Genomic DNA, 25,035 nt, shown 5'->3' with positions numbered 1-25,035 from the left:
CCTAAATACTTCAGCATGCATCTCCTAAGAACAAAGGCCGTTTTCTAATAATCACAATATTATTATGCCTGAGAAATCTAAGTTAACAACATATCTATTATGCTTCCATGTTCAAATTTCCCCAACTGTCCACAAAATGTCCTATATAACTTTTTAAAAATCCATATTCCTATCCAAATCATGGTTGCCCATTAATGGAGATCAGTCCTTCTGTCTTTCGTTGTCTTTCATGATATTGACATTATCGAAAAGTCCAAACAAATCACATTCTTAACTTAACTGAGTGTTTCCTCACAGATTCTTGCTAAACGTTTTGGCAAGAATGCTACATCAGTGTACTTCCAATAATTTGTGTTTTCCTCAGTATTGATGCTAGAAATTTTTTCCTCGAAGCAACTATTAACTTTTTGCAAAGTACTAATGTTCCAAGAACATGCTTTAGAGAACACTTGGATAAGGAAAAAAAAAGTGAAATGCACAAAAATGTTTAAGAGTTTGAAGTTAAAAAGCAGGTAAGGATTGTAAATCATTTTTAAATTACAAACTTCATTTCCTTAGGTAATGCAAACTCAGCTTTCAAGTTTAACACATACCAAAAAAAACGCACAAAACATTGTACAGGTGAGCAGCACCAAGCTTAAAGAAAGGAAATAACTTCTCCCAAGTTCTATCCTTATTCTATTTACTGTGTTCAGGAGCTGAGACCTAAAACCAGGTCTGAGTGCTTACATGTTCTTTCCACCAGACCCCCTGCTTCACTTAGCCTGTTTTACTTTCTGTCATTGACTATTCTTGGGTCTACAATTACTCTGGGATGTAAGTGGTGGGCGGTTTTTAGTCTAAATAATAATAATAAAGATGCTAAGGAAGACGAATCCATTTTTTATTGTTCCATATTCAGTAAGAACCAATTCATGGCAAGTAATTGAGGAATGCCTAACCCCTCCCAAATGCATGCAATTATGCAAATCATATGTGGGGACTGGGGGCTTGGCTCCAGGCACTAATTATAATATAGCCCCCATTTATGACTATTTCTATTCGCCGTAATTTGATCCTTTGCTATTGCCTTATGATGCTGTCTTTATTACACTACAGCAAACATTTGGGAGACGTCAGTTTTTCCTAAAAGTCCTGGAACTCAAACTCAGGTTTTTCTACTTATTACAGGATTCAACAGTTTTTCAAAAAAAATAAGTTACCATTCTTAGCCGCAGTGAGGTAGCAAATATTAAGCATGTTTGTTTTCACCCATTTCAGGCGAAAGCCTCTCGCCCTCTGACGACTTTCCAAGGGCGGTGAGCGTGAGTCCTTGCTTTTGGTACAACTCACGAAATATTAATCAATACAAATGTGTAACTTTTAAGAGAAAAATCTGCGAGCCCTTCCGCCGTTTAAAACCACGCCATGCTTAAAAGCTTGAGTTGTACAGAACGTGAGCATTTACTCCTACAGGTTGGAAATTGCTTTGCGGAGTTTGAGTTCCCTTAATTTCACCAGACTGTCAAACGTCCCCATGTCCCGCCCTTCACCCCATACTTCTTAGCTTCCAGGGAGAGTTAGGAAGAGGTCTGCGTCTCTGGACCGCCGCAGGATGCGGGGGCTGGGCTGGACTCGGGCTCCATCTCCCGGGCTTCGCGGAGCGCCAAGCCCGGGAGAGGATGGACATTACCCCTCGACCTTCGGAGGCGATCTGGAGCTAGAGGAGAGCAAAAGCTACCCGTGAACACCGTCAAGCGCCCTCCCCAGCTGCACTTCCTTGACGGCTGCCCGGCGCCCCGCGGACCTCCCTACGCTCCGCGGGCCCGCAGGCCTTCAAGGCTCACAGGCCCTCCGCCACATAACTCGCGGCCAAGTCCGCCGGGACCCAGGCCACACCCCACGCCGCCACCCGGTCCCCGGCCGCTCCCCTTGCCCAACGCGCCGGCAGTGGGCACTGCGCCTGCGCGCCCGCGAGCGCGGGGCGGGGCGAATCGGCCCGGCGGAAGGGGCGGGGCGGGGCGGGGCTGGGCTGTACTTCCGTGGTCGCGGGTGGGTGAGTAGGGGCTCGGGGTAGCGTGCGGCGTCCGGAGTCCGGCGGGGTTCCCGCCTCGGGTCGTCGGGGAGCCCATGTCGGCGTCGCGGCGCCCCCTGGAGGATTTGGGGAGGGGGAAGGAAGAAGAGACTATTACTGAGTTGGATGATGTCGGGGTGCGGGAAGTGTGTGGACAAGCAGGCGTTGGCAAAATGGGTTCAGAGGTTGGTTTTCTCCTTAGAAAGGAAATTCTCTTCAAACAGCGTTTTAAAATTTTCATCATTTTGGACAGGCTTGTGAGTTTACCGTTGTGCCTCAGTAAGGCAGTTTTGGTAAGGTGGCTGGTCCCTTGCCGCTGCCAAACCTAATGGTTAACCAGAGGATGGGTCGGAAAAAGGCACAATAGTCCAGCTTAGCTACTACCAAAGAGGGAAATTAAAACTCATCTTTTATGGAATAAAATCCAGGATATAAAAATAGGGTGCAAAAAAAAATAGGGTTCAAATCGAAAGTCACAAACAGCATCTAGGTTCTGTCAAATACTGTGCCGGGCGCGGACTAGGTCTCTTCCAGCAGACATACTGTATTCAGATAATTTGTTTTTATCATTAGAAAATGAAAGACAATCTAAGCCAGAATGACCTGAAAAAATTTAATTATCTTGAGAGTTGTGCCTTAATACATATACTTTGGAAAACAAACACTACTATAGCTTTTCCAAGTTGGTAGAAAACCAAAAGTTTCCCGAAAGCCTGTGCAGATTCCTAATCATTTTGGGGTCTACAATGTGCAGAATGTTCTTTTATGTAGTTAAAAACTTCATATCGTTTTGTGTGCAAGGTAATAAGAACCAGACAGTTCCGTTCCTTTAAGGGCTGTATTCTATTAGGAGAGACAAAGAAACGTGAAAAGTTATATAATGGTAAGAAATGTAAGTTACAGCTTGAGATATTTGAAGATATCGAAAATCCTTTATTTGGCATGGAAAGTGCTGGTGAATGCTTGAAATGAGTACCCCTCAGCTGATTGTTGCCATGTGGGAATGTGGGTCCCTCAAACACAGATATGATTTTCTCCAACACAGGCCAAAAATCTCTCTCTTTGTGCTTTTTCTTGATTTTTAATATTGTTGGCAACCTGCAGTTATGCACTCACACACCCTCTGTGGGCCAGGAACAGGGAGTTTGTGACATCTGCAGATTATCACCTGAGTACTCAGAAATAATTGGAATCAAAAGAGCAAGAAGTTCCTGGAAACTGATAGGAAGGGATTTAAGAAAACTGGGGTTTAAGCTGGGTTGAAATGGAGAGGTGTCATGGAGGGGAAGGATGTAACGAGTGAGTAAAATCTCAGTGGGGAAAGCGAACAGCAGGTTTGGAAGATAATTAGTTAACTCTCCTTAGGAGAGGTCTGAGAAGGCAAGTGCAGTAAATGGAGGAAAACTGGTTTGGGAAACCCTTCAATACCAGACTGGACTTTATCCTCCGGCACTGGTTCTCAAATTTGAGCTTACATCAGAATCACCTGGCAGGCTTGTGAGACGGTGGCAGGCTTGGCTTCCACCTTCAGAGTTCCTGATTCCGAAGGTCTGGGGTGGGGCTTGAGAATATCCCCTTCTTACTAGTTCTCAGTTGATGGAGATGCTACTGGTCTTGGGAGCACACTTTAAGAACTACTGTCCTAGGGTGTGGGAAACTATTGGAGGAATTTGAGGTGGATCAGTAAGGAGATCACATTCATGGTTCAGTATGAGTCTTGCTGTGACGTCCAAGATGGAGGACTGGGGAAGAGAGAAAAGAAGTTTCCTTAGAGTTGATTAACGCCTGTCGATGCCAGGCCCGCTCATGCACGCAATTTCATTTCATGCTCACTTTGACCTTGATGTGTAAGTCTTAATATTTTCATATGGAGAATAGTAGAGACTGCCCAGGTCCCATAGCTAGTCTCAGAGCCCCTTAAGACTAGTTCAGGTTTGAACTAGGGTAGTAGCAGTGGAAATGAATCAGGACATTGACTGGTGATGGAATTTAGAAAAATCAAGACTTCCTCAGAAAATTGAAACCTAAAAGTAGAAATTGGGAAATAGTCTTAACAGAGAGTGATAAAAGGTAAAGTGGACAGAGAACTTTAGAATATTCCCTGCATGAATTAAGTATGTGTTCTGTATTACTCTGCTATAACAGCGACCTATTTAAAAGCTGCTTGTTTAAAAAGTCATTCTGTTCTACCAAAATTTCCTGAAATTATTTGAAAAGAAGAAAGTAAAGCCTCCTGTGGGGATGATGGGAGATGGTAACCAGATTAATGGCATCTGACAACTTATCTTCACATCAAAAGTGATTAGCATCGAGGAATAGAAACACATGGTGTAAACACTGCTTCGCCTGTATGAACTGTGCTGTGCCGCAGACACTGACCTAATGTATTGATTTTGGAAATCCTGGATGCTTTTTCTTGCCAGAGTAGTTATTGAAATTGAGAATATTCATTGGATCAATTTCAAGACAAATATTCCAAGTCAGACTGGCTGCTGCAGAGCAAATTTTTAATGAAGGAAAACATCCATATACTGAAATAGATTTTAAGAAGGAAGTCCTAAAAATATATTTATACTGTGAAATCTAGAAAAATGTAAGTTTTCAAACACTGATCAACTGAGTAATCAGCATAATGGAGTTATTGACCCATACAAAACTATAACATACATTCATTCATTTATTCTGTGAGCCCTAAACTGTGAGCCATAACCTGTGGATCCAACGATAACTCGGTCTAGGCAAGACTGACATCTTAAAAAATGGTCACAAAACGATGTGATTAGCACTGTAATAGAGGGATGTGACCAGTACATGATGACAGGAGATAGAAATGCTGACTGAAGGGGTATAGAAAGGAGGCCAGGGAACTGTCTATAGAGGAGGAGACTCTTGAGTTGGTCTTGACAGCTGAGGAGGAATTTGTGAGATGATTAAGGTATTCCAATCAGAAGGAACATCACGGACAATGACCAAGATGTATAAAAGAGTGTGGTTTTTTCTGGAACCTTTGTGCAGATCAGAATAGTTACAGCAATATGGTAAAAGCAGAGGAGGGGGATGAGTTAAGTTGGAGAAGTAGATAAGAGCACTCATAGAGAGTATGAAAGATTTATGTAATGACTGGCTTGGCTGGATTGTAAACCTCATGATGTTGGGAGCCATGTTGGACCTGTACACGAGTGTATTCCAAGGCCTTAGCAGAGTGCCTAGCATATGGTAGGTTCTCAATAAATAGTTGCTGAATGAATGAACAGGTAAATCATAGAAAACAGTTTTTTTAAGATAAGATAGAGGGAACTTTTAAAGTGTTTTAAGCAGTGGAGTAATATCGTCAGATTTACATTTTATGAGGATAAGTGGTAGTATGGAAGGAAGATGGTTAATAATGACCATAGAAATGGCTATAGTAGTTTCTGCCTATTGGTAGATTGCAATCTGCATTTTAAGAAAAAATAGAAAAGAGTATTAGAGGATATCACATGTAATAGGGTTAAATAATGTTTTATGAAACTTCTATTTTAGTTATATGTATGCCTGTGTGTTGACTGATGTAAGTGTATTTTTTCCTGTGGACTTTGATGCGAGTTTGAAAGTCATTATAGTAATGTGGACATGATGGTGGAGAGAATGGAATGGATATAAAAGATATTTTGGAGGAAAACAAATGTGGAAAACTAGCACCTTAAAATGCTGCTGTCCATATGAACCCTCTTGCAGGGAAGGGGATGCACTTACCCAACCTATTTCAGTATTTTTGCTTACTTGATGTTTTTCATTATATAGTAATAAGTTGACATTCTGGTTTATTAGGAATGGCGGTGCTTTGAGGCATCTTACTGTGTGTTGTAAATGCTGCAAAATTTCTCTTATTTTGGTAGTGCTCAGTTTAAAATTGTAGGATGAAGCCATACTCTTAAGAGTTGTGAAAATTCATTGAAACAGTTTGATTTGATTATTGGCCAGGTTATTAGATTTCTTTCCGTAAGAAAGCAGCGAAAGCTGCTTAGTTACATGAGTGGGTGGGAAGGCCTTCTCCCTACCTGCATGACTTTGCCACTCCAGTAGACTTAGTCTGTTCTGCCTGCGACACGTAAATAAGGGCAGAAAGGTGTTCCTACAAGGCAGTTATATTGGCTTTTAAAAAATTTACAAACTCCTTTAAAATCTGGTTGATGTGGTTAAAATGAGTTTAACTATGTTGTGCACTTCGTTGTCAGGTGTGAATTATTCTGTGGGGAAAGAAAACATTTAAAAGTTTTAGAAATTTGGTCTGTTCTGTCACCTAATACATTATTGGGATCTCCTACTGATAAGGTTTGCACAGAAAATGTAAACTAATTTTTCATCTTGGCCTAAGGGGGGAAAAAAAGAGAGAGAAAGAAAAAGAAACAAAATGAAGATAAACAGCCTGCCATACTCATTCCATACTCAAATGTGGAGGGTTATTTGGTGTTCCCTTAATGTGGCATGACTCCACTCCTCTTTTTATACGAGAATCTAGAGTTGACACCAAGATCTGGAATTAATAAAAGGGCATATTTTAAATCGAATCCATTCTTTGCTCCACTTTGGGAGGGGCAGAGTTACTAATATCTATTTCCCTCTTAGCCAAAGGAGCTTTCCTTTATTCTAAAGCAATTTATTAAGACAAAATGCCACAGAGAGTCAAAAGACCTGTGTTTGAGTCCTGGCCCTACCACTGGTTATGACTGTAGTCACCTAACTCGCTCTTGGTTTCCCTTTATTAAATGAGAATAGTAACAACTATCCAACTGTCCTCATGGAATTGTCTGGGAGAATAAAGTGAAATAAAGTAGTTGAAAATGGTTCATAAACTCTTGAGTGACAAGCAAGTGGGAAATGAAATAAGTTCACATTAGCATTTTTTTGAACCATTGCAATGCGCCAGGCTCCATGGCAAGCTTTGGGGATCCTAATGTGGACAAGAGGGTCTTGAATCCGGCTTCTCCTCTCCGTCCCTTAATGCCTTGCCTTGGCCCAGGTCCCCATCATCTCTTTTGGGTCTTTGCTAGGCTGGGCTGTATGTTACCAGGATCTGGTCACTCGACTTCTTGCTGCTGCTCCTAGTGTTATCTCCTAAACACCAAAGTTGATTAGGTCGCTGCCGTCCCTGAAGATCTCTGTTGTTTCTCCTCCACCAAGACAACATCTACTTCTTTGGCCTCAGTTTACATCCTGATTGGGCTTCATTTTTTATCACTAGTTCCATATGTATGTATGCCAGGTTTCTGCTTCACTGAATTACTCAGTCTTCTCTGATATGGCAGGGAAGAGACCAGGTCCCAGCTCGGCCTCTGTACAAGTATGTCCTCAGCCTAGAAGGCCTGCCTCATCCTTCTTCAGCTTTGCTTAACCTTTCAGACCCAGCCCTGACATAGTCTCCTGCATGACTTGAACCCTCTCCTCCCACAGGAGAGTTAGTTTCTGTAACCTTGTCTGTTCCCACAGCACATTGTTCTTTCTTTGGACACGGTGTTTATTACTCTGTGAGCTGTTGAAGTGCTGGGATTACGTCATTTAGGGTAAGATAAGGAGGCTGTCCACCTAAGGAGGTGTAGTGGATTGAATGGTGGCCTCCAAAAAGATATGTCCACGTGCTAATCCCTGGAACTTGAGAATGTGACTTTATTTGGAAAAAGGGTCTTTGCAGATGTAATTAAGTTAAGGATCTTGAGGTGAGATCATCTTGGATTATCTGAATGGTCCCAATTCAACAACAGATGTCTGCACAGAGGAGAGACACAAAGAGTAAGCCGTGTGAAGACAGAGGCAGAGATTGGAGTGTTGCAGCTGTGAGCTGAGGACCCCTGCAGGGAAGAGTCCCCTTCTAGAACCTTTGGAGGGAGTGACATCCTGCTAACACATTGATTTCTGACTTCCAGCCTCCAGAACCATGAGAGGATAAATTTCTGTTGTTTTAATCCACCGAGTTTGTGGTTAATTTGTTACAGCAGCCTTAGAATACTAATACAGAAGTTTATAGTACAGTGACTGGAACATAATAAAATATCACTGTCACCACCCTCAAAGACACTATTATCGCTATTATTTTTGTAACCAACCTAGCCTGGGACCTGGAAGGTAGTACCTGCTCAGAAAATAGCCTTGCCTGTTCACTTTCTAGTCTGGTGGCAGTGGTGGTGGTATGTATGAGAAAGAAGTGTGTTTAAAGGTGGTATCGAAAGAGAGCCAGAATAGAGCACCTCTTAGTTTTTTTTGTTTGTTTTAAATGTCTTTTTGTGTGTTTATGTGAAGGGCGGTAGTGGATGTTTTTAAGTTGTTTTTTAGAAACATTTTTACACGTTTTAAAATAAATTGTCCTTTTAGAAGACTAACAGTAAAATGATGAGCAGTTATATTTCTAACAATAAAAAAATCTTAAAATGTTTCTTCTTTTTTCCTAATAAAACATTATTTAGCTAAAATTAATTTTGTGCTGGCCTTGGAACACAGTTTAGAGAGGGACTTGGGAGCCACAAGGTAATTTATTTCATGTGCTACAAGGTACTTGAAAACCAAAAATTTCAAATAATCATAAATGCAGACTTGGTAGGTGTTATGTATTGTTTGTAAATTTTAGTTTGCCACTGGAAGCTAGGTCTATGACCTAATTTTTACTAAAGTTTTATAAATTGGTGTCGTAGTAATAAGAGCTAATGTTTATTGAGCTCTTACTATGTTCTAGGCACTGTTCCCAGCTTTTTATATGAATTAACTCATTTTGTTCTAGCTTTCCTAGTCTCTTCTCTATTCTCTTAACTCAAGAGGAAGCTGAGGCACAGAGTGGTTAAGTAACTTGCCCAAGAACATGATAGCTTAAGTGGCAGAGACGCAGAGTGGCCCTGGCTCATAACCTCCACACTCTCCTGACTCTCAGTGGACCCTGTCAGCCTTCATTGTCTAATACAGTCTGAAGCGGAGAATATCAGTAGATCTAAGCGAAGGGTCCTTATCCAATCCTATAGTGGCTCAAACTTTAGTGTGCTTACCCACGGAGATTCTGATTCCTGGGGATGGGGATAAGCATTTTTTTTTTTTTTTTTTTTTCCTGCGGTACGCGGGCCTCTCACTGTTGTGGCCTCTCCCGTTGCGGAGCACAGGCTCCAGACGCGCAGGCTCATCGGCCATGGCTCACGGGCCCAGCCGCTCCGCGGCATGTGGGATCTTCCCGGACCGGGGCATGAACCCTTGTCCCCCGCATCAGCAGGCGGACTCCCAACCACTGCGCCACCAGGGAAGCCCCGGGATAAGCATTTTTAATACGCACCAAGGTGGTTCTGACCGTACTTTGAGATGCCCTGGATCAGGTTCCAGACAGTCCTCACGGTTCATTTCACACGAAGGCTTGTGGTGGTGGCTTGTGTGCTTATGTTAGGCCATTCTTTGTGTATTATCTGTGTGCCAGGTGAGTCTATTGAATACATACATGGATCTAAACTTTTGCCTGAATGCCTGCCTTACTAATCACCTTTCTTTTATGGAGATGAATAAAAGGCCAGCATCAGAGGGATTTTTTTTTAACCTTTTGAATGAGCTTCGGAATAGGGTATATTCGATCTGAGGAAATCGTTATGATGGATGTAAGGTTTGTAGACGGAAGAAAATAATCATGACATAGAATTTCTACTCTATTGGGTGTTTTTTTTTTTTGGTATGTTTGTTTTTTGTTTAAAAGAAAATTTTAATGTGTACTGGACTTCACAGCAGAGCAGTAGTTTCATGATTTGGGTTACTCTGAATATTAACTGTGGACAAGGAAGGAGTCCTTGCTCTTAAGTTTGGGAAGAAACTTTCATGCCTCTGTACAACCCAAACCCCTGATTATGTGTGTTTTAGAATCTAGGGAGAACACTAAGCTTGCAGTTTTACTACTTCCGTATCTTAGTTGCATGTTGAACTGGCAAAATATGTTTTTCTTTCTCTTAGGGAGTCACGAATCGCACTGAACCAAAAAACGTCCAGCCATTTCTTCAGTTACAAGCAAAATGAATATTCCCATGCTGCTCCAACATCCTCATCGGGACTTCCTTAAAGTCCTTTTAAGAACACTTTACCGACGTTACCACTTCATCTTACCCTCAAGTACTCACCTCAGATCAGGACTTCCATGTGCTCAGCCATTCAGTTATCTCGGACTCCATCATGCAAAGTGGATGCTGCCGTCAAATGGTTTAACAAGAAAATTATGTCTGCAAACAACCTTAAAGGAACAGACAGAAGGACTTTCTGATAAAGAACAAAGGCTTGTGGATGAGCTTTATACTGGTTTAATCCAAGGGCAAAGGGCCTGCTTGGCGGAGGCCATAACTCTTATAGAATCAACTCACAACAGGAAGAAAGAGCTAGCCCAGGTGCTTCTTCAGAAAGTGTTAGTCCGCCACAGAGAACAAGAGAAATTAAATAAAGGAAAACCACTAGCATTTCGAGTGGGTCAGTCTTTGTTTTTTTGGGGTTTTTTTGTTTTGTTTTTTGTCCAGTGAATATTTTTCTAAATTCTCTCTTCTTTTAAAATAAGTCAAAATAGCTTATGATCTAATGGGGATTTTTTTGTCCTTGCAGAATTTTGGAATGAATTTTGAATGCCTTTTCTTTGTAAATATTAGTCTTGTTACGTGGTGGGAAATGCAATGGCCATTTGAACGAAGGCTCTGTATTTTAAGAGAATAAGGTGAGATTCCTCTTTTGGCAGGGATCTCGCTGTGGCTCCCAGAACAGAAACGTGCGCAGGAAGAACTGTTCACCAGTTTACTCCTTTCTCTCAGTAGAACTTCTGCTTAATAGTCTAAAGTGACTTCCCTGCTGTTGTGGTTATAGCAACCATAATTATCCTTATCACATTTCAGAATTCTACTTCTTAGGTGTTTCGTTAGTCTTTTCTCTAAGCAAGTCTCACTTCTTTCAGATACTTTAAAAAAAATATATATATTTATTTATTTATTTTTGGCTGCATTGCGTCTTTGTTGCTGTGCGCGGGCTTTCTCTAGTTGCGGCAAGCAGGGGCTCCTCTTCGTTGCAGTGCGCGGGCTTCTCATTGCGGTGGCTTCTCTTGTTGTGTAGCACGGGCTCTAGGCATGCAGGCTCAGTAGTTGTGGCATGCAGGCTCAGTAGTTGTGGCTTGCGGGCCCTAGAGCGCAGGCTTAGTAGTTGTGGCGCACGGGCTTAGTTGCTCCGCGGCATGTGGGATCTTCCCGGACCAGGACATGAACCCGTGTACCCTGCATTGGCAGGTGGATTCTTAACCACTGTGCCACTAGGGAGGTACCTCAGATACTTGTTTATTAGAGATTCTGGAAATGGCTTGGCTCTAAGCACAGCCAGCTCAATACCAAAATGCCTTTTAAAGGAGACACCATGTTCATTTGCTGTCTAAAAATATTAGGTGTTCACTTCTTGAACAGTTGATCTGTTTCTGTAATTGCAAATAAGCTTGTTATATTTTCGAAGCTGTGCATTATAGAATAATCTAGACGTGTTTGACCAGAAGGAATTAAGCAAGTTTTGGGTGGAGCGAGCGCCTTTCATGATGGCAAACTAGGTGATTCCAGCCAACCCTCGCACTACAAACAACTTAAAATGGGGGACAAAGTGCATAAATTGTGTGAGGAATGGGTAAATATACTTAAAAGTGGATTGGCATTACTTACGTCTCAGTTTATTTGCAGTATGGGGCCTAAAACCTCCTAGATTTTAGGGTAATGGGGCCTAATGCTTTAAAGATAATTCCCAAAAGAGCTCACCAACTGCTGTTGGTACTAGTCCACATTTCCCCCTCACCTTATTCTTCTGCCCTCACTGCGGGGACTCTCTTTCTGAGAGTACTGCGCTGGGTGTTAATACTCTTTATGTATTGTGGACAAAATAGCAAATTCCCAAAGAGAAATTCCAGTTATGACAGAGTGTTTACTTATTAGGCTATAGAGAATCTTTGAAGAGAAAATGTCCAGAAATACCTAGAGTTAACCAGCAACTCATACATAACTAGCAACTCATAAATTTGCAGCACTATTCTGCTTCTTCCATCCGGACCTTATGAGGCCAGATAAACCTGAGTCTTTGTTGCAGTTGTTTTATCACCATGGTAAATAAAAGCAACAAATGTTTATTCAGCACCCATTAAGACAGAGACCTGCCCTGAAGATTGTGGTATGTCGCCAAGCATACCATATGCCATACATACTTTATGTAGTTACAATTAAGTGCTTATGTTTTATAGATTTTATTGAACATATATATCTCCTGATGCCATGTGCTATCGCATATCGCACATATATATCTCCTGATGCCATGTGCTATCGCATATCGCACATATATATCTCCTGATGCCATGTGCTATCGCATAACATATCGCAAAATTAACTCATCTGATCCTCACAATAACCTGAAGAAATAGGTGCTCTTATATCCATTTTATGGCAGAATGTACTCAGGTACAGAATCTTGCCCAAGATTACACAGCTCATAAGAGGTAGAGCTAGAAATAGACCCGGCCGACTGGCTCCAGAGTTTGTGTTCTTGCCTGCCATGCTCTGCTAACTCTCCAAGTAGGGGAATTTCCTGCCTTTCTTAAGATTAAAAAAAAAAAAGTTTTTTTTTCAGGATTCAGTTTATATTATTTTCTTTGAGTTATGAGTGAGATGAAAAAATTGTATTTCATAAGTAGAAAATTATTTTCTCAATCACTGGGAATTTCTGGAGTAATGAGTTGTTCTTCCAGTGGAAACATAGCATGGACAGAATCGGGGTGGGTGGAATAATCATTGATCATGATGAGAGGTGGGCAGATGTTGGAGAAATTCAGCACATTAACAACACAGGCAATGAAGTCTGCCCCAAAAGCTCTACGTTATACTAAAAAGGCAAGTCACATTTTGTAATTTTAAAAGTGAATCTGGTGAACATATGGAACTCTGACTTCTCTCCCTCCTGTAACCCTATTACTCAGGGACTAGATAAATAGGTAGATTTTCTTTTACTGCTTTAGGAAGCGTTAAACTACATTAATGACGGTTTTAATAAGGAGAAGTAGAAGGTAGTCTGGTATTTTAATAGAACTCATCATGGTGCTGATTTCATTTATTTCATTAAATTACAAAGTCTGTCTCCACCATAGGATTGTCTGGGCCTCCTGGTGCTGGGAAGTCAACCTTTATAGAATATTTTGGAAAAATGCTTACTGAGAGAGGGCACAAATTATCTGTGCTGGCTGTGGACCCTTCTTCTTGTACTAGCGGTGGTGAGTATTGCTGCTGCTTCGTAACTTGCAGAGGAGGGGCTTGTGGAGTGGAGCCGACTCTCTGTTGCAGTTTAGGGGGAATCTGCACAGACGGGTGTCTTCTAACCTCTGGCTGAGTTTGGTCTCGGTGAAGGAAGGGAGGTGGTGGGTGTGAGGTGGAGGCTGAGGGAGGTGTTTGGGGCATCGGGTTCTCCAGGGGAGGTTAGCTTACAGGTAACCTAGGAGTAGCCTGGGTAGGTAGAGAGCTAGGAGAACAGGTGCCAGAAGTTGGAGATGATCAAAAGTCAGTTTCACCCCTTCGTCTATCATACCTGAGGCTCAGCCCCTTTTCCTTCTATTGTTTTTCCTGGCTCCATCAGCCCCTACGCAGTTCAGAAAATGGCTTCTTACTCAGTAATTTCCCCATATTGTAATGTCTCTTCTGAAGCTTAAAAAAAAACTTCATGCTCTATTTAACTTGTCACCTGTTTATATTACATGTTCAGTTAAACAGAAAGCTCTTAGAGGGACCATGTGATATACTCTGTTCCTGGCAGCACTTAGCCTAGTACGTTGCACACAGTGCTCGGCAATTACTGATTTGAGGTCATGCAGTCACTCAAAGTTTAACTCGCAGCTCATCAGAGATAAAATGAATAAACTAAATTCCCCAAAGGATCATTTAAGGGAAACATAAATCATACTATATAAATACTCAGGAAAGCCTTTTCTTCCCTTACCCCTCTTGATGATTGAAGCATCTCACATGACAGTTATTCATTTAACAAGTATTTCAACACCTATCGTAGGCGAGGCCCTGTACAAAAAGGGTACTGTGTTGTTTAATGTTGAATAAGATGCAGTTCTCTTGGCCTTATGGAGCTCTATATCTCATGAGGGAAACAGACGGGTGCATGCAGGCCATTACAATGTAATGTGTGTTGCGAAGGGGGAAATACAGGGTGTTTTGTGGAAGGGTTTGGTTTATATCCTGTGGGTTTAATGCTAAAAAATAAATACAATATCATATTTCAGGGGCTTTAGGTCAATAGAGAGGTGGACAACAATTCCTGTTACCATCCATTGAGAAATTTAGCTGAGAACATTCACAGTTTTTGATTCACTATAATGAAAGGGTTAACCGTAAAGTAAAATTTATACTCGCAAAGTTCAAGATTAAATCCATGTCAGTGTATTATCCTTTTTTATAGTCTAAGAACTTTGTGAAAGGTAAGCACTTGAACAAAGAATTTATTTATAGTGGCCTTCATTTTCACACAGGTGCAGAGACTTGCCTCCCACCTTCATAATACTCTAGAATACTTGCAATAGCAAAAGAAAACAATAGTTTGAGATAAGAGTAGCGGAAATGGTGACATAAGATAACCTGATGGAAGTTACGTAGCTATGTGGTTCCTAACCTTTCTCAGACCAAAAATGCAGGTCCTTTTCTCAGGTAAAAATACAAAGACTCTGAAAGAAAAAACTGTGCAAGGATAAACAGGACGCTCTTACCTTTTCATTGTAACAGTAGATACATTTGAAAATAGCATTCCATTGAAGTTTGAGAAGCCTGTAGTCAATCCCTGTTGTGCTTCGGACTCACGGGCCCCCTGCAGTGGGAGCTCGGAGACCTCCCTAAGGCTCTGCAGTCACCAGTTTTAGATTCACTGGCAAAGACAATTATATGGGAGAGTAATTTCATAAATGTTTCAGTTCGGTGTGTTAGGATCTATAGGATAATAATGTAAAGTGTAGCTTTGGCAGACTGTTGACTTACACAGAGATGATTTCACCCAGAAAATTACTTTAGAACAAAGTTTTATGTCCAGTAAATAAGGTAGTCGAGCTCTGTTGGTAGGTGTATGCTGGGGCATTAGAACCTATGAGAAGTCAAAACTGGAATCATCAAGGAAAAGGTCGTATCTTTAAGGGACTCCTCAGTGTTTAGCAGCAGCTTTGGAAAGGTGAGCTCTTGAGCAGAAATTAAAATTCAGGTTAGAACAGCACTACACTTTCAGATGTTACTACGTGGCTAAAGGAGAGAAGGTAAAGGTAATTTCACTAATTCCGGGGCTTTCAGTCTTCTAGAATTTGCAGGTACGGGTGTTTGCCAGAATACTGCAGTACACACGGAAACAGCAACGGTTCTATTCCACAGGCATTACATTAATTGCATTCAGTGTACAAGATATGTAAGACATGGTCCTATAGACAAGCAACTCAGTGAAAGCAGAGTTTCTCAACCTTGGCACTGATGACATTCTTTGTTGTGGGCAGCTGTCCTGCACATGGAAGGATGCTTAGCAGTATCCTTGATCTCTACCTACCAGATGCCAGGAACACCCTTCCCTCCAGTTGTGACAAGTACAGATATCTCTACACATTGCTAAGTGTCCTCTGGGGGAAAAAATCACTCCCAGCTGAGAACCATAAACACAGCAACGTTAAGAGGACAGTAAAGAACCACCCCACCTGGAATGGAAGATTGATTTGGGGATTAGTGAAGCTGAAATTGGACAGGTAAGGTAGGCTACATTCTGAGGGCCTCCAATGCAAGACTGAAGAATCTAGATTTGAACCTCTAGTCAGTGGGAGCCATTATAGGTGTTGAGGGGCTTAAAACATTAAATAGATTAATTTGGCATCGTTACATACATGGTGTTGGAAAAAAGCTTAATAATATGAAATACAATTTGAGGTTTGGGGAGAAATGTCCTGAAGCACTTCCCCTAGGAATTGGCTGATTGATAATTGGCCCTTATAGGTGTTCCATGATTATAAAATGTAACTGTGTGTTTTAGGATCACTCTTAGGTGATAAAACCCGAATGACTGAGTTATCAAGAGATATGAATGCATACATCAGGCCATCTCCTACTAGAGGTACTTTAGGAGGTGTGACAAGGACCACAAACGAAGCTATTCTGTTGTGCGAAGGAGGTGGATATGACATAATTCTTATTGAAACCGTGGGTGAGTGTGATTTTCTATTCTATAACAATAAAATACTATTAAAATGAATGCTGCATAAAGATGAATGACGGCTAATCTCATTTTGTTCATTCAGCAGATACTTACTAAAGAGGTAATTAAATATAAGCTATCTCAGACTCTGTAGGAGATATGAGTATATAGACTATAATCCTTACCCTTAAAGAAAAGAAAGGTGAGCCCTGTGTCTGGATAACTGTTATACAAGGTGGTATGTTTTCAGTGCTGGAGAAACTGTCAGCATTAGGATGACCTATGGAAACACTAACATAACACCCATTTTATTTAAGCAGAGTCATATGTCTGCAGTATTCACTGAGAAGATTAGCGTAGTTGGGCACCTCATGTTTTATTTCACCTTTATATCCCTAGCACGTGGTTACACACAATGAAAATACTGAAAAGGAAACCCCAAGAACTTCACATTCCCGTGGAGAGACAATTTGTTATATTACTGTGTGATCAATGTTTGTGACACAACCTGATTCAGATTTGGGGGATCAGGGAAGACTTCAGGGAGGAGGTGACAGTTGAACTCAGTTTTTTTGTTTTTTTTTTTTTTTGGCTGCGTTGGGTCTTTGTTGCTGTGCACGGGCTTTCTCTAGTATGTGGCGAGCGGGGGCTACTCTTCGTTGCGGTGAGCAGGCTTCTCATTTCAGTGGCTTCTCTTGTTGCGGAGCACGGGCTCTAGGTGCGCAGGCTTCAGTAGTTGTGGCGTACGGGCTTAGTTGCTCCACGGCATGTGGGATGTTCCCGGACCAGGGCTCGAACCTGTGTCCCCTGCATTGGCAGTCGGATTCTTAACCACTGCGCCACCAGGGAAGCCCCTGAACTCAGTTTTGAAGGGAGGGTTGGAGTTAAGTAAAGTATGGGCTAAGGGGCCTTGACTGAAACACAGGAGTGAGCGAATGTGGCCCAGTCAGGGCACTGCATTTTGCGCAGGATCCTTAGAGCATGGAGCACGAAGGCAGGGAGTGAAGACGTGGGCTAGAGTCCAGGAGTCCATCGTCTAAGGGCAGATGGAGGAAAAGTTGCCTGAGTAGTGGTAGGAGAATCAAGGGGGAAGAGGACCATAAAATCACACATATTCATGGAAAGTTGTGTTTGGCTGCATGTTTCAGAGACTCAGACTATCTCTGACTCAAACAAGGAAGAGGGTGGGTTCTGTTTGTTTGTGTATTTGTGTTTTTTGTAAATAAAAGAAGCCTGGAGGCAGGCAGGCCCAGAGGTCGTGGTGGTTCTACAGCGCCCCGTGGGGGGGGGGGGGCTCTCCCTGCTCTCCATTCTTAGCACTTAGTTTCCAGCCTCAAGGTTGCCCATGGATAAAAGACGGCTGATGAAGCTCTAACTCACCTCCCTGTTCCAGGTAGAAGGAAGGAAGAAGGGGGAATAAGGAAGGGGAAGGGGTCGGAAGCGGTATACCTCCTGGCTGGCTTTGCCCTCTTGAAAGAACTCTCCTGGAAACGCCATCTAGTGACTTCTGCTTTCACACATTAACATCTCTGGCTGACTGGTGATGTGGGGGGTCTCTGGGGGGTCTGGTGATGTGGTCTTTCACCTGGGACACTGATGCCCCTGGTGAACCTGGGGGAAGGAAATAGGGAAGGATGAACATTGCGTGGGCGACCAGAAGTCTCTGCCCCACCGAGGAAGGAGAGAGTTGGAGAGGAGGTTTAGTGGAGTGGGGCACGTGGAAGTCAGATTTAAGTGGATTGCGGTTAATGTGAAGTAGTCGCGTGACGACAGTGGGCATAAGTTGCCTTTTTCCAGACATTTAGCTATCAAGAGGAAGTGAGAAATGCGGGGATGAGGGCAGGAGGTTGGGAGTTTTTGTCTTCTTATTTTCTGGTCGTGTTTGGTTTTCAGATGAGAAAGACTTGAGCCCAACTCATGGGATGTTTGAGGGACGGGAGCCTGTAGACAAGGGGAGGTTGGAGATAAAGCAGAGCCGGAGCCCAGGGGAGGTGGGAAGGAAGGAGAGGCTTCTGACACTGGGCCCGGCAAGGAGGCAGCAGGGCTGAGCGTGTGTTGTTTCTGCTTCTCTGTGGGGTTGTGGGGGGAGGCTGAGGACGTCCTTGCCTCTGTTTGGTCGTGAAGCAGGTGCCGCAGTCATCAATCATCGTCATGTGGGGAGATTATGGGACAGTGAACGTCTGTAGTAGCCACTGTGGGAAACAGGAAGGAAGCTGCCCGAGGGCGTTCAGGGGCATCGCTTGTCCTGTACCAAGAGGAAGATGTAGCCGATGTTGGAGCCCATGACCCTCTGGTGGCGCCTGTCCACACAGCTGAGGGATTTCTCCAGGACACTTAATGGAGGAGAGACACGGGCAGTAGGACTGATCCACGGGTGGGCTTTGCAGGGTGATAGAAGGATCAGGAGGCAAGGAAGCTGCCAGACATGGTCTAAGGTTGGAATCAGGCGCTCAAGCTGCTCACCCACGAAAGGGGAGCCGAGAAAGAGCAGCGGGAGCGAGGGGAGAGCGCAGGTCTTCACCTTCTCCGTCCAGTCAGAGACCACGCTGGTGGGAGCGGGGCTGGACAGAGGTGGGGCGGACCCCAGCTTTGCTCTTCAGGCGAGGCAGCGGCGTTTAATACATTGTTCAGAGGTGGCGGTTAGAGCGGGGTCAGGTTGAGTGCGTGATGGCGAGTATGAGCAGATGAACTGGAGCGGAGGTGGTGGTCAGGGGAGTCGAGGAGGTCAAATTCCCGTGAATGTTTCAATATACACGCGTGATTTAAAATTCCAGGTGTGGGGCAGTCGGAGTTTGCTGTTGCCGACATGGTTGACATGTTTGTTTTACTACTGCCGCCAGCAGGAGGAGATGAATTGCAGGTAATTATTTTGACTTTCCCCCCCAACCCCGAAACACAAAGTGTACATCTCTGAAAGTACAAATTCCCCATGTTGTGGGTTTTTTGTAAATTAAGTTGATATTAGCGTAGGGAAAGAAACATCATTCACGTTGGCTAAAATACCCGAGTCAAAGGCAAACTCTCTATTTTTTTTTTCCAACTTATAGTAGTAGAACTTATGACCTTGAGCTAATGACACAACTTAGTCTTTCCACCTGTAACGTGGGGGATAGCTCCAGCCAAGAGACCACTGTTACATGGGTGTTTGTGCTACAGCTGGTTGAAAGGTCCTCATGAGATATTCCTTTGCTTTTAACTGGGATCCCACTGTCCTAGTTTATATACTGTAGAAAGCGTTCTTCCTTTCCTCCTGCAGCAGTCTGGCATTAACTCCCTGGACTTAGCACAGCCTGCACAGGCTGAGGGCATCATCCTCCCAAGACTGCTTTCACTCCGGACGCAAGCAGCAGGCCCGGGGGTTCCCAAGTCACCCATGCCTCTGTGGGAACCCGCAGATGTGCGGGTTCCCACTTACCCCTCAGGTGCGACAGTTCACTAGGATGACTCACGGAATTCAGGAAAGCACTGCGGTACCAGCTAGAGTTTTATTATGAAGGATGAAAATCAGGACCAGCCAAATGAAGAGACACAGAGAGAGAGGTCTGGAAGGGTCCCAAACTCGAAACTTCTGTGTCCTCAGGACACATTTCCCTTCTGGCACATGCATGTGTTTCACCAGCCAAGGAGTGCTCCTGAGCTTCAGTGTCTGCAGTTTTTGTTGGGGTTTTATTATGCAGGCCTGATTGACCAAATCACTATCCACGTGATTGAAGTCAGTCTCCAGCCCCACCCTCCCCAGAGGAGGTCAGGCTGCTAGTGCATGGCTCAAAGCCCCAACCCTCTAATCACGTGGTTGGTTCTACTGGTGTGCTCAGCCCCCATTCTGAGTGATCTTGCATAAACCCAGGTATGGTCCCAGGCATGGTCCCAGGTACCCATGGCAAACAACAAAGTCACTCCTATCACTCAGGAAACTCCAAGGATTTAGCAGTTTCCCCCCAGGAACCTTGGGACAAAGACCAGATAAATGCTTTTTTTTTTTTTAATTTTTATATTTATTTATTCATTTTTGGCTGCGTTGGGTCTTCGTTGCTGCACACGGGCTTTCTCTAGTTGTGACGAGCGGGGGCTACTCTTCATTGTGGTGCGTGGGCTTCTCATTGTGGTGGCTTCTCTTGTTGCTGAACACAGGCTCTAGGCTTCCGTAGTTGTGGCACACAGGCTCTAGAGCGCAGGCTCAGTAGTTGTGGTGCACGGGCTTAGTGGCTCCGCGGCATGAGGGGCCTTCCCAGACCAGGGCTTGAACCCGTGTCGCCTGCATTGGCAGGCGGATTCTTAACCACAGCGCCACCAGGGAAGTCCCCAAATTCTATATTACACAACACCTCCCCTTCAGCTGAAAAATTCTGAAAAACTAGTGACATCAGACTCTGGATGCTGCAGTTTAGAAACATTAACTATTAGAATTTAACCACTGAAAGTTACGTTTTAAAATATTTGAAAAGAAATTTTAATCTTAGATAGCAAAATCTTCATTTTCCAAATAAGGTTTGGCCTTAGGATTTTTCTGTGTTTTCACGCAACATAATTTAAATCAAGAGATTGAGGCGTTTTTAGCCATCAGGTTATTTTTTCCTCAAATGCAAATCAAAACAAAAATGCTACATACATTTAAGGAAAACTTCAAAGACTCTTTCTGGAAATGAACATGTTAGTGACGTAGGTGTTTTCTTTTTTTTTTTTTTTTTTGTGGTACGCGGGCCTCTCACTGTTGGGGCCTCTCCCGTTGTGGAGCACAGGCTCTGGACGCGCAGGCTCAGCGGCCATGGCTCACGGGCCCAGCCGCTCCGCGGCATGTGGGATCTTCCCGGACCGGGGCACGAACCCATGTCCCCTGCATTGGCAGGCAGATTCTCAACCACTGCGCCACCAGGGAAGCCCGGTGTTTTCTTTTTTAAGCACCTGAATGATGGATGGTTTTGCATCCTGCAGGGTTAGCTCCCGAGAAGTGGAATCTATCATGAGGCAGTGTGAACTGTCTCCTGCCATTCAATCATATTGTGTCTGGATGATATATTTACTCTAATTCTGAATGTATTTCAGCGTGTTAGTCTCCAAATTTGAAAGAGATATTACAGATGACTTCCATAATCCCAAGAGTCGGTGCTTTTGAGTAATTTCTGTCAATAATTGTGATTCCTAGGACCCAGGCCTTGGGAGGGTGCAGAGAAAAAGTTAGAGTGTATGATTCTCAAAACCTTAGCAGTAACTGGTGTCCCATTTTTGATGGCATGAAATATTTTAGACGAATCAGTTTCTTTTCTTTTTCTCACCAGGGTATTAAAAGAGGTATAATTGAGATGGCAGACCTGGTGGCTATAACCAAATCTGATGGAGACTTGGTCGTGCCAGCTCGAAGGATACAAGCAGAGTATGTGAGCGCGCTGAAATTGCTCCGCAGGCGTTCAGGAGTCTGGAGACCAAAGGTCAGCTTGCATTCTGTTCTGCAGTTTTCACCCTGAGTGGACTGTGCCCGTTAGAAGAGAGGATGTGAGTCCCAAGCTAGACATATGATCAATCTTTGCTTGTAGATGAGATTATAATTTTAAAAATTGTGGCAAAGCCACAGAGTGTGTAGTTACGATTTTAAGTATAATCCTTCAACCACCAGAGGCCAAAGACTAGATGTGAGGCGATAAATTTGATTGCTTAATGCTTGGCTCGAGCCACTTGGATGTGATGACAAATCCATTCTGCAAGGAACCATCCTGAAGATTATGGCGCAATTAATGACTTGACCATCTAGGTTAGAGTTTGAGTAGGAGAGAACAGGCTTTTGATGTGGTAACTTTCCTTCCCATTATGGTTGTCGGGTGATGTTTTCGATAAGGAAAAAAAAAACCCGTAGTAAGTGATGCAGAAATACTGATGCGGACGCTTTATCTGTAGCAGGGCCCTGTGTTATTAAAGAGTAACCTATAATCACTATAACGAGAGCAACAGTGACACTTCTTGCTGTCGGCTCCCGGCACGTTGTCTGTGCTGCGTCTGGAGCTGTCTAGTCCGTGCAGATACCCATGCTCGTAGCACCTGCTGAACCAGGCAATTTGATGGAGGGAACGGGGCTATTCTCTCAGCTCGGTTTCATTTTCTGGCTCTCAGCCCTCAGGGAAACCTACGTAGCATTGCCCTTCTCATCCTAGTGACCATTTCCCAGTTCATCCCTGTGGTCTCTGAAGACCATTCGAGCAATCCCCAGTCAAAATAAACCTCTGAGCTAAAAAATACGACCTTGGATCAGTGTCTTATTTCTGCTTCGCACTTAGTAACCTTAGTAAGTTACCTTAGTGTATTTCTCAGCGTGTCTACTTTGACACGATGATAAAATGTCTCATTTTTGTTGCCTACCTATTGCCATAGACTGTAAGACTTAATTGGCAAATGCCAGAGTCCCCATGACAATGTTTTCTATCGTTTTAAGTAAAATAGTTCTGGTTCTTCCCTTTTCAACAGGTAATTCGTATTTCTGCCAGAAGTGGAGAGGGGATCACTGAAATGTGGGATACAATGAAAGAATTCCAGGATGTGATGCTTGCCAGTGGGGAGCTGACTGCCAAGAGACAGAAGCAGCAGAAAGTTTGGATGTGGAACCTCATTCGGGAAAATGTGGTAGAACATTTCAGGACCCACCCCACAGTCCGGGAACAGATTCCTCTTCTGGAAAAAAGGGTTCTCAGTGGGGCCCTGTCCCCAGGACTAGCAGCAGACCTGTTGTTGAAAGCTTTTAAAAGCAGAGACTAATGAAATACTTCCTATCCAATAACTTTATATATCTTTTCATACATATAAAGTTATTGGATAGGGTGCACTTCATTTTAATAAAGTATTTTAATATTAAAAGTCACTTGCATGCTTATATTTTCAGTAATTCTCTTGTGGTGCCCTCGGCCTCCTTATCTGTGAACTGCGCTTGGAAAGTGGAAGAGCGTTAGGTACGGATGGCAAAGGTCAGGCAGTCAGCAGCATTTGTAAGGTAACTGCTGTACGTTACTCAGCTCCATTACTTTCTGTTCTTATACACGGTGGCCTGTAGGATGGTGTCTTCTCATCAGTCACGAGCAGAGAAAGCTGAGGAGGACAGAAAAAGATCATGTACCTTAAAACGCTTTCTTTGATCCTCTATTCTCTGGGTTTCCAGAGAAAATGTAAGCAAGAGTGACCACATTTTTGAAGTCTTACTTGAGGCTAGAATAATACACAGTGGGTTTCTAAGAGCTGAAAATCGTGATCGACATTTGGTATGCCAGACTACCTAGGAATTTCTGAAATGGCCATGTACACGAGTAACAAAACAGTTGGAATGTGTAGGGATGTGAACACAGTTTTACAGTCTGTCGTCTAGACTTGCGGACTCCCCACGGTAGGTAGGAGAGCCCAAAGGGAACTGGGGAAATCAGCCACAAATAAGGTGGGTTGTAATCAAAGGTTTTTGCTTCTCTTCCTTCTTGGCCATTTGACTTCCTATTAGCATCTTAAAAATCTACTTTATTCTTGATGGTGAGGAACAAGTTTTGTCCTCTGGAGGAAGCATGGCACAGTGATTGAGGGCTTGGGTGCTGGCGTTGGGACTGGTGGGTTTAAACTTTAAACCCAGACCAAGCACTTATCGGCTGTGTGAGTTTGGACGAATAACCTACCTTTCTCAGTTTGAGTTTCGTCCCTGGTAAAATGGAATTGACATACTAACTTTATAGGGTTGATGAGGATAAATGAGATAACTCAGGAAACTCGTTTTGCTGTCATGATGGTACATGGGAAATACTGAGAGTCCTCTTGCCATTATTATTATTATGTTAAAGTTATGAGTATGTGAAGCTGTACAGACCTTATAAAAGGTTCAGTTTTCTCCCATGATCTTATTACTACCATCATGCTCTTGTGATATTTTATGATAGTCTTTAAAGCACCCATTCTAGTTAATTCTTTGAGTATATTTTACACTATTTGATGGTAGTTATAACTGTGTACATTTGAATAAAATCATTTCTAACCATAAAATTTCTCCATTGCACAAAATGTCATTCTAGAACTTTCAAACATATTCTATTCTGAGAATATTTGACACAGTATGTCCGCTTTCATTGTGACTTACCCTCCTACCTAGAATCGAATTTCTTGATTATTATTTTAGCAAGCATTCCTTTACGTTTTTTTTTTTAAGGTTTGTGTTATTGGCATACCTACCTCACATTTGAGGATTAGGAGAAACTTGGAAAGGTCATCCAGCCAATTCATCTAATTTCAGAAAGGACCACTATTAAGCCACCCTATCAGATGAAAAACTGTTTGTAGAATCAGAGAAGGAATTCCATAACTTCCCTTAGTAAGCCGTTACAGGGAATGACAAGCCTGTCATTTGTGGTACAGTGGAAGCCACAGCGGGGCACACGCGCACTGTATTACAAACAAGGCAGAGAAAGGGTGGCATTTGTTAGCCCTAAATTTTTCTATGCATTTCATCTTAGTTTGAACTGCTTTTAAGTGTTATAAATATAGTCATAAAAAGCATTAGAAAACCTCCCTTGTGTTTCTTATGTTGTTGTACCATTGGCTATGATATAGAGACCAATTTCCAAGGTATTATTTACCTTTATTTCTGTTATTTGCTACACTGGAAGCTGTATAATATAGTAAAAGATTTGTGGCCTTAAAAAAAAATTAATGCTCCCTTTTATTAAGCTCAAAAATGCCATCGCTCCTTCCCACCTGTAATTCTACTGTGCTGGACCCCTGACCTGGTCAAAAGTACAGGTTTAGATACCCGCAGAGTCAAATCTCAGCTT

The 25,035-nt window shown here is 43.0% G+C and overlaps 1 protein-coding gene and 1 long non-coding RNA gene across 6 annotated transcripts in view; one reads left to right on the top strand and one right to left on the bottom strand.

The window, feature by feature from the left end:
* The window catches only part of LOC117312441 (uncharacterized), a 77,982-nt gene that overhangs the window by 5,795 nt on the left and 47,152 nt on the right, over nt 1-25,035 (bottom strand). Inside the window, exons 4-5 of one of the 5 annotated variants that reach the window (XR_012332149.1) lie at nt 3,540-23,320; nt 2,005-2,130 (exon numbers count right to left, since the gene is read on the bottom strand). This is a non-coding gene — a long non-coding RNA (uncharacterized lncRNA). Of the gene's footprint in view, nt 1-1,202; nt 23,321-25,035 lie in introns of those variants that run through there. The other 4 variants (XR_004526743.2, XR_012332150.1, XR_012332151.1 and 1 more) reach the window with 4 other exon arrangements.
* Nucleotides 10,060-23,096, top strand: MMAA (metabolism of cobalamin associated A). The gene is made up of 6 exons (XM_019926539.3): nt 10,060-10,504; nt 13,185-13,307; nt 16,091-16,261; nt 19,027-19,112; nt 21,529-21,678; nt 22,706-23,096. The coding sequence occupies exons 1-6, from the start codon at nt 10,060-10,062 to the stop codon at nt 22,991-22,993; spliced, it is 1,263 nt and encodes a 420-aa protein (XP_019782098.1). The 3' UTR covers nt 22,994-23,096.

The sequence above is a fragment of the Tursiops truncatus genome, chromosome 5, assembly GCF_011762595.2.
Source record: "Tursiops truncatus isolate mTurTru1 chromosome 5, mTurTru1.mat.Y, whole genome shotgun sequence".
Lineage (NCBI taxonomy): Eukaryota > Metazoa > Chordata > Mammalia > Artiodactyla > Delphinidae > Tursiops > Tursiops truncatus.
This window is presented reverse-complemented; position numbering and strand designations above follow the sequence as displayed.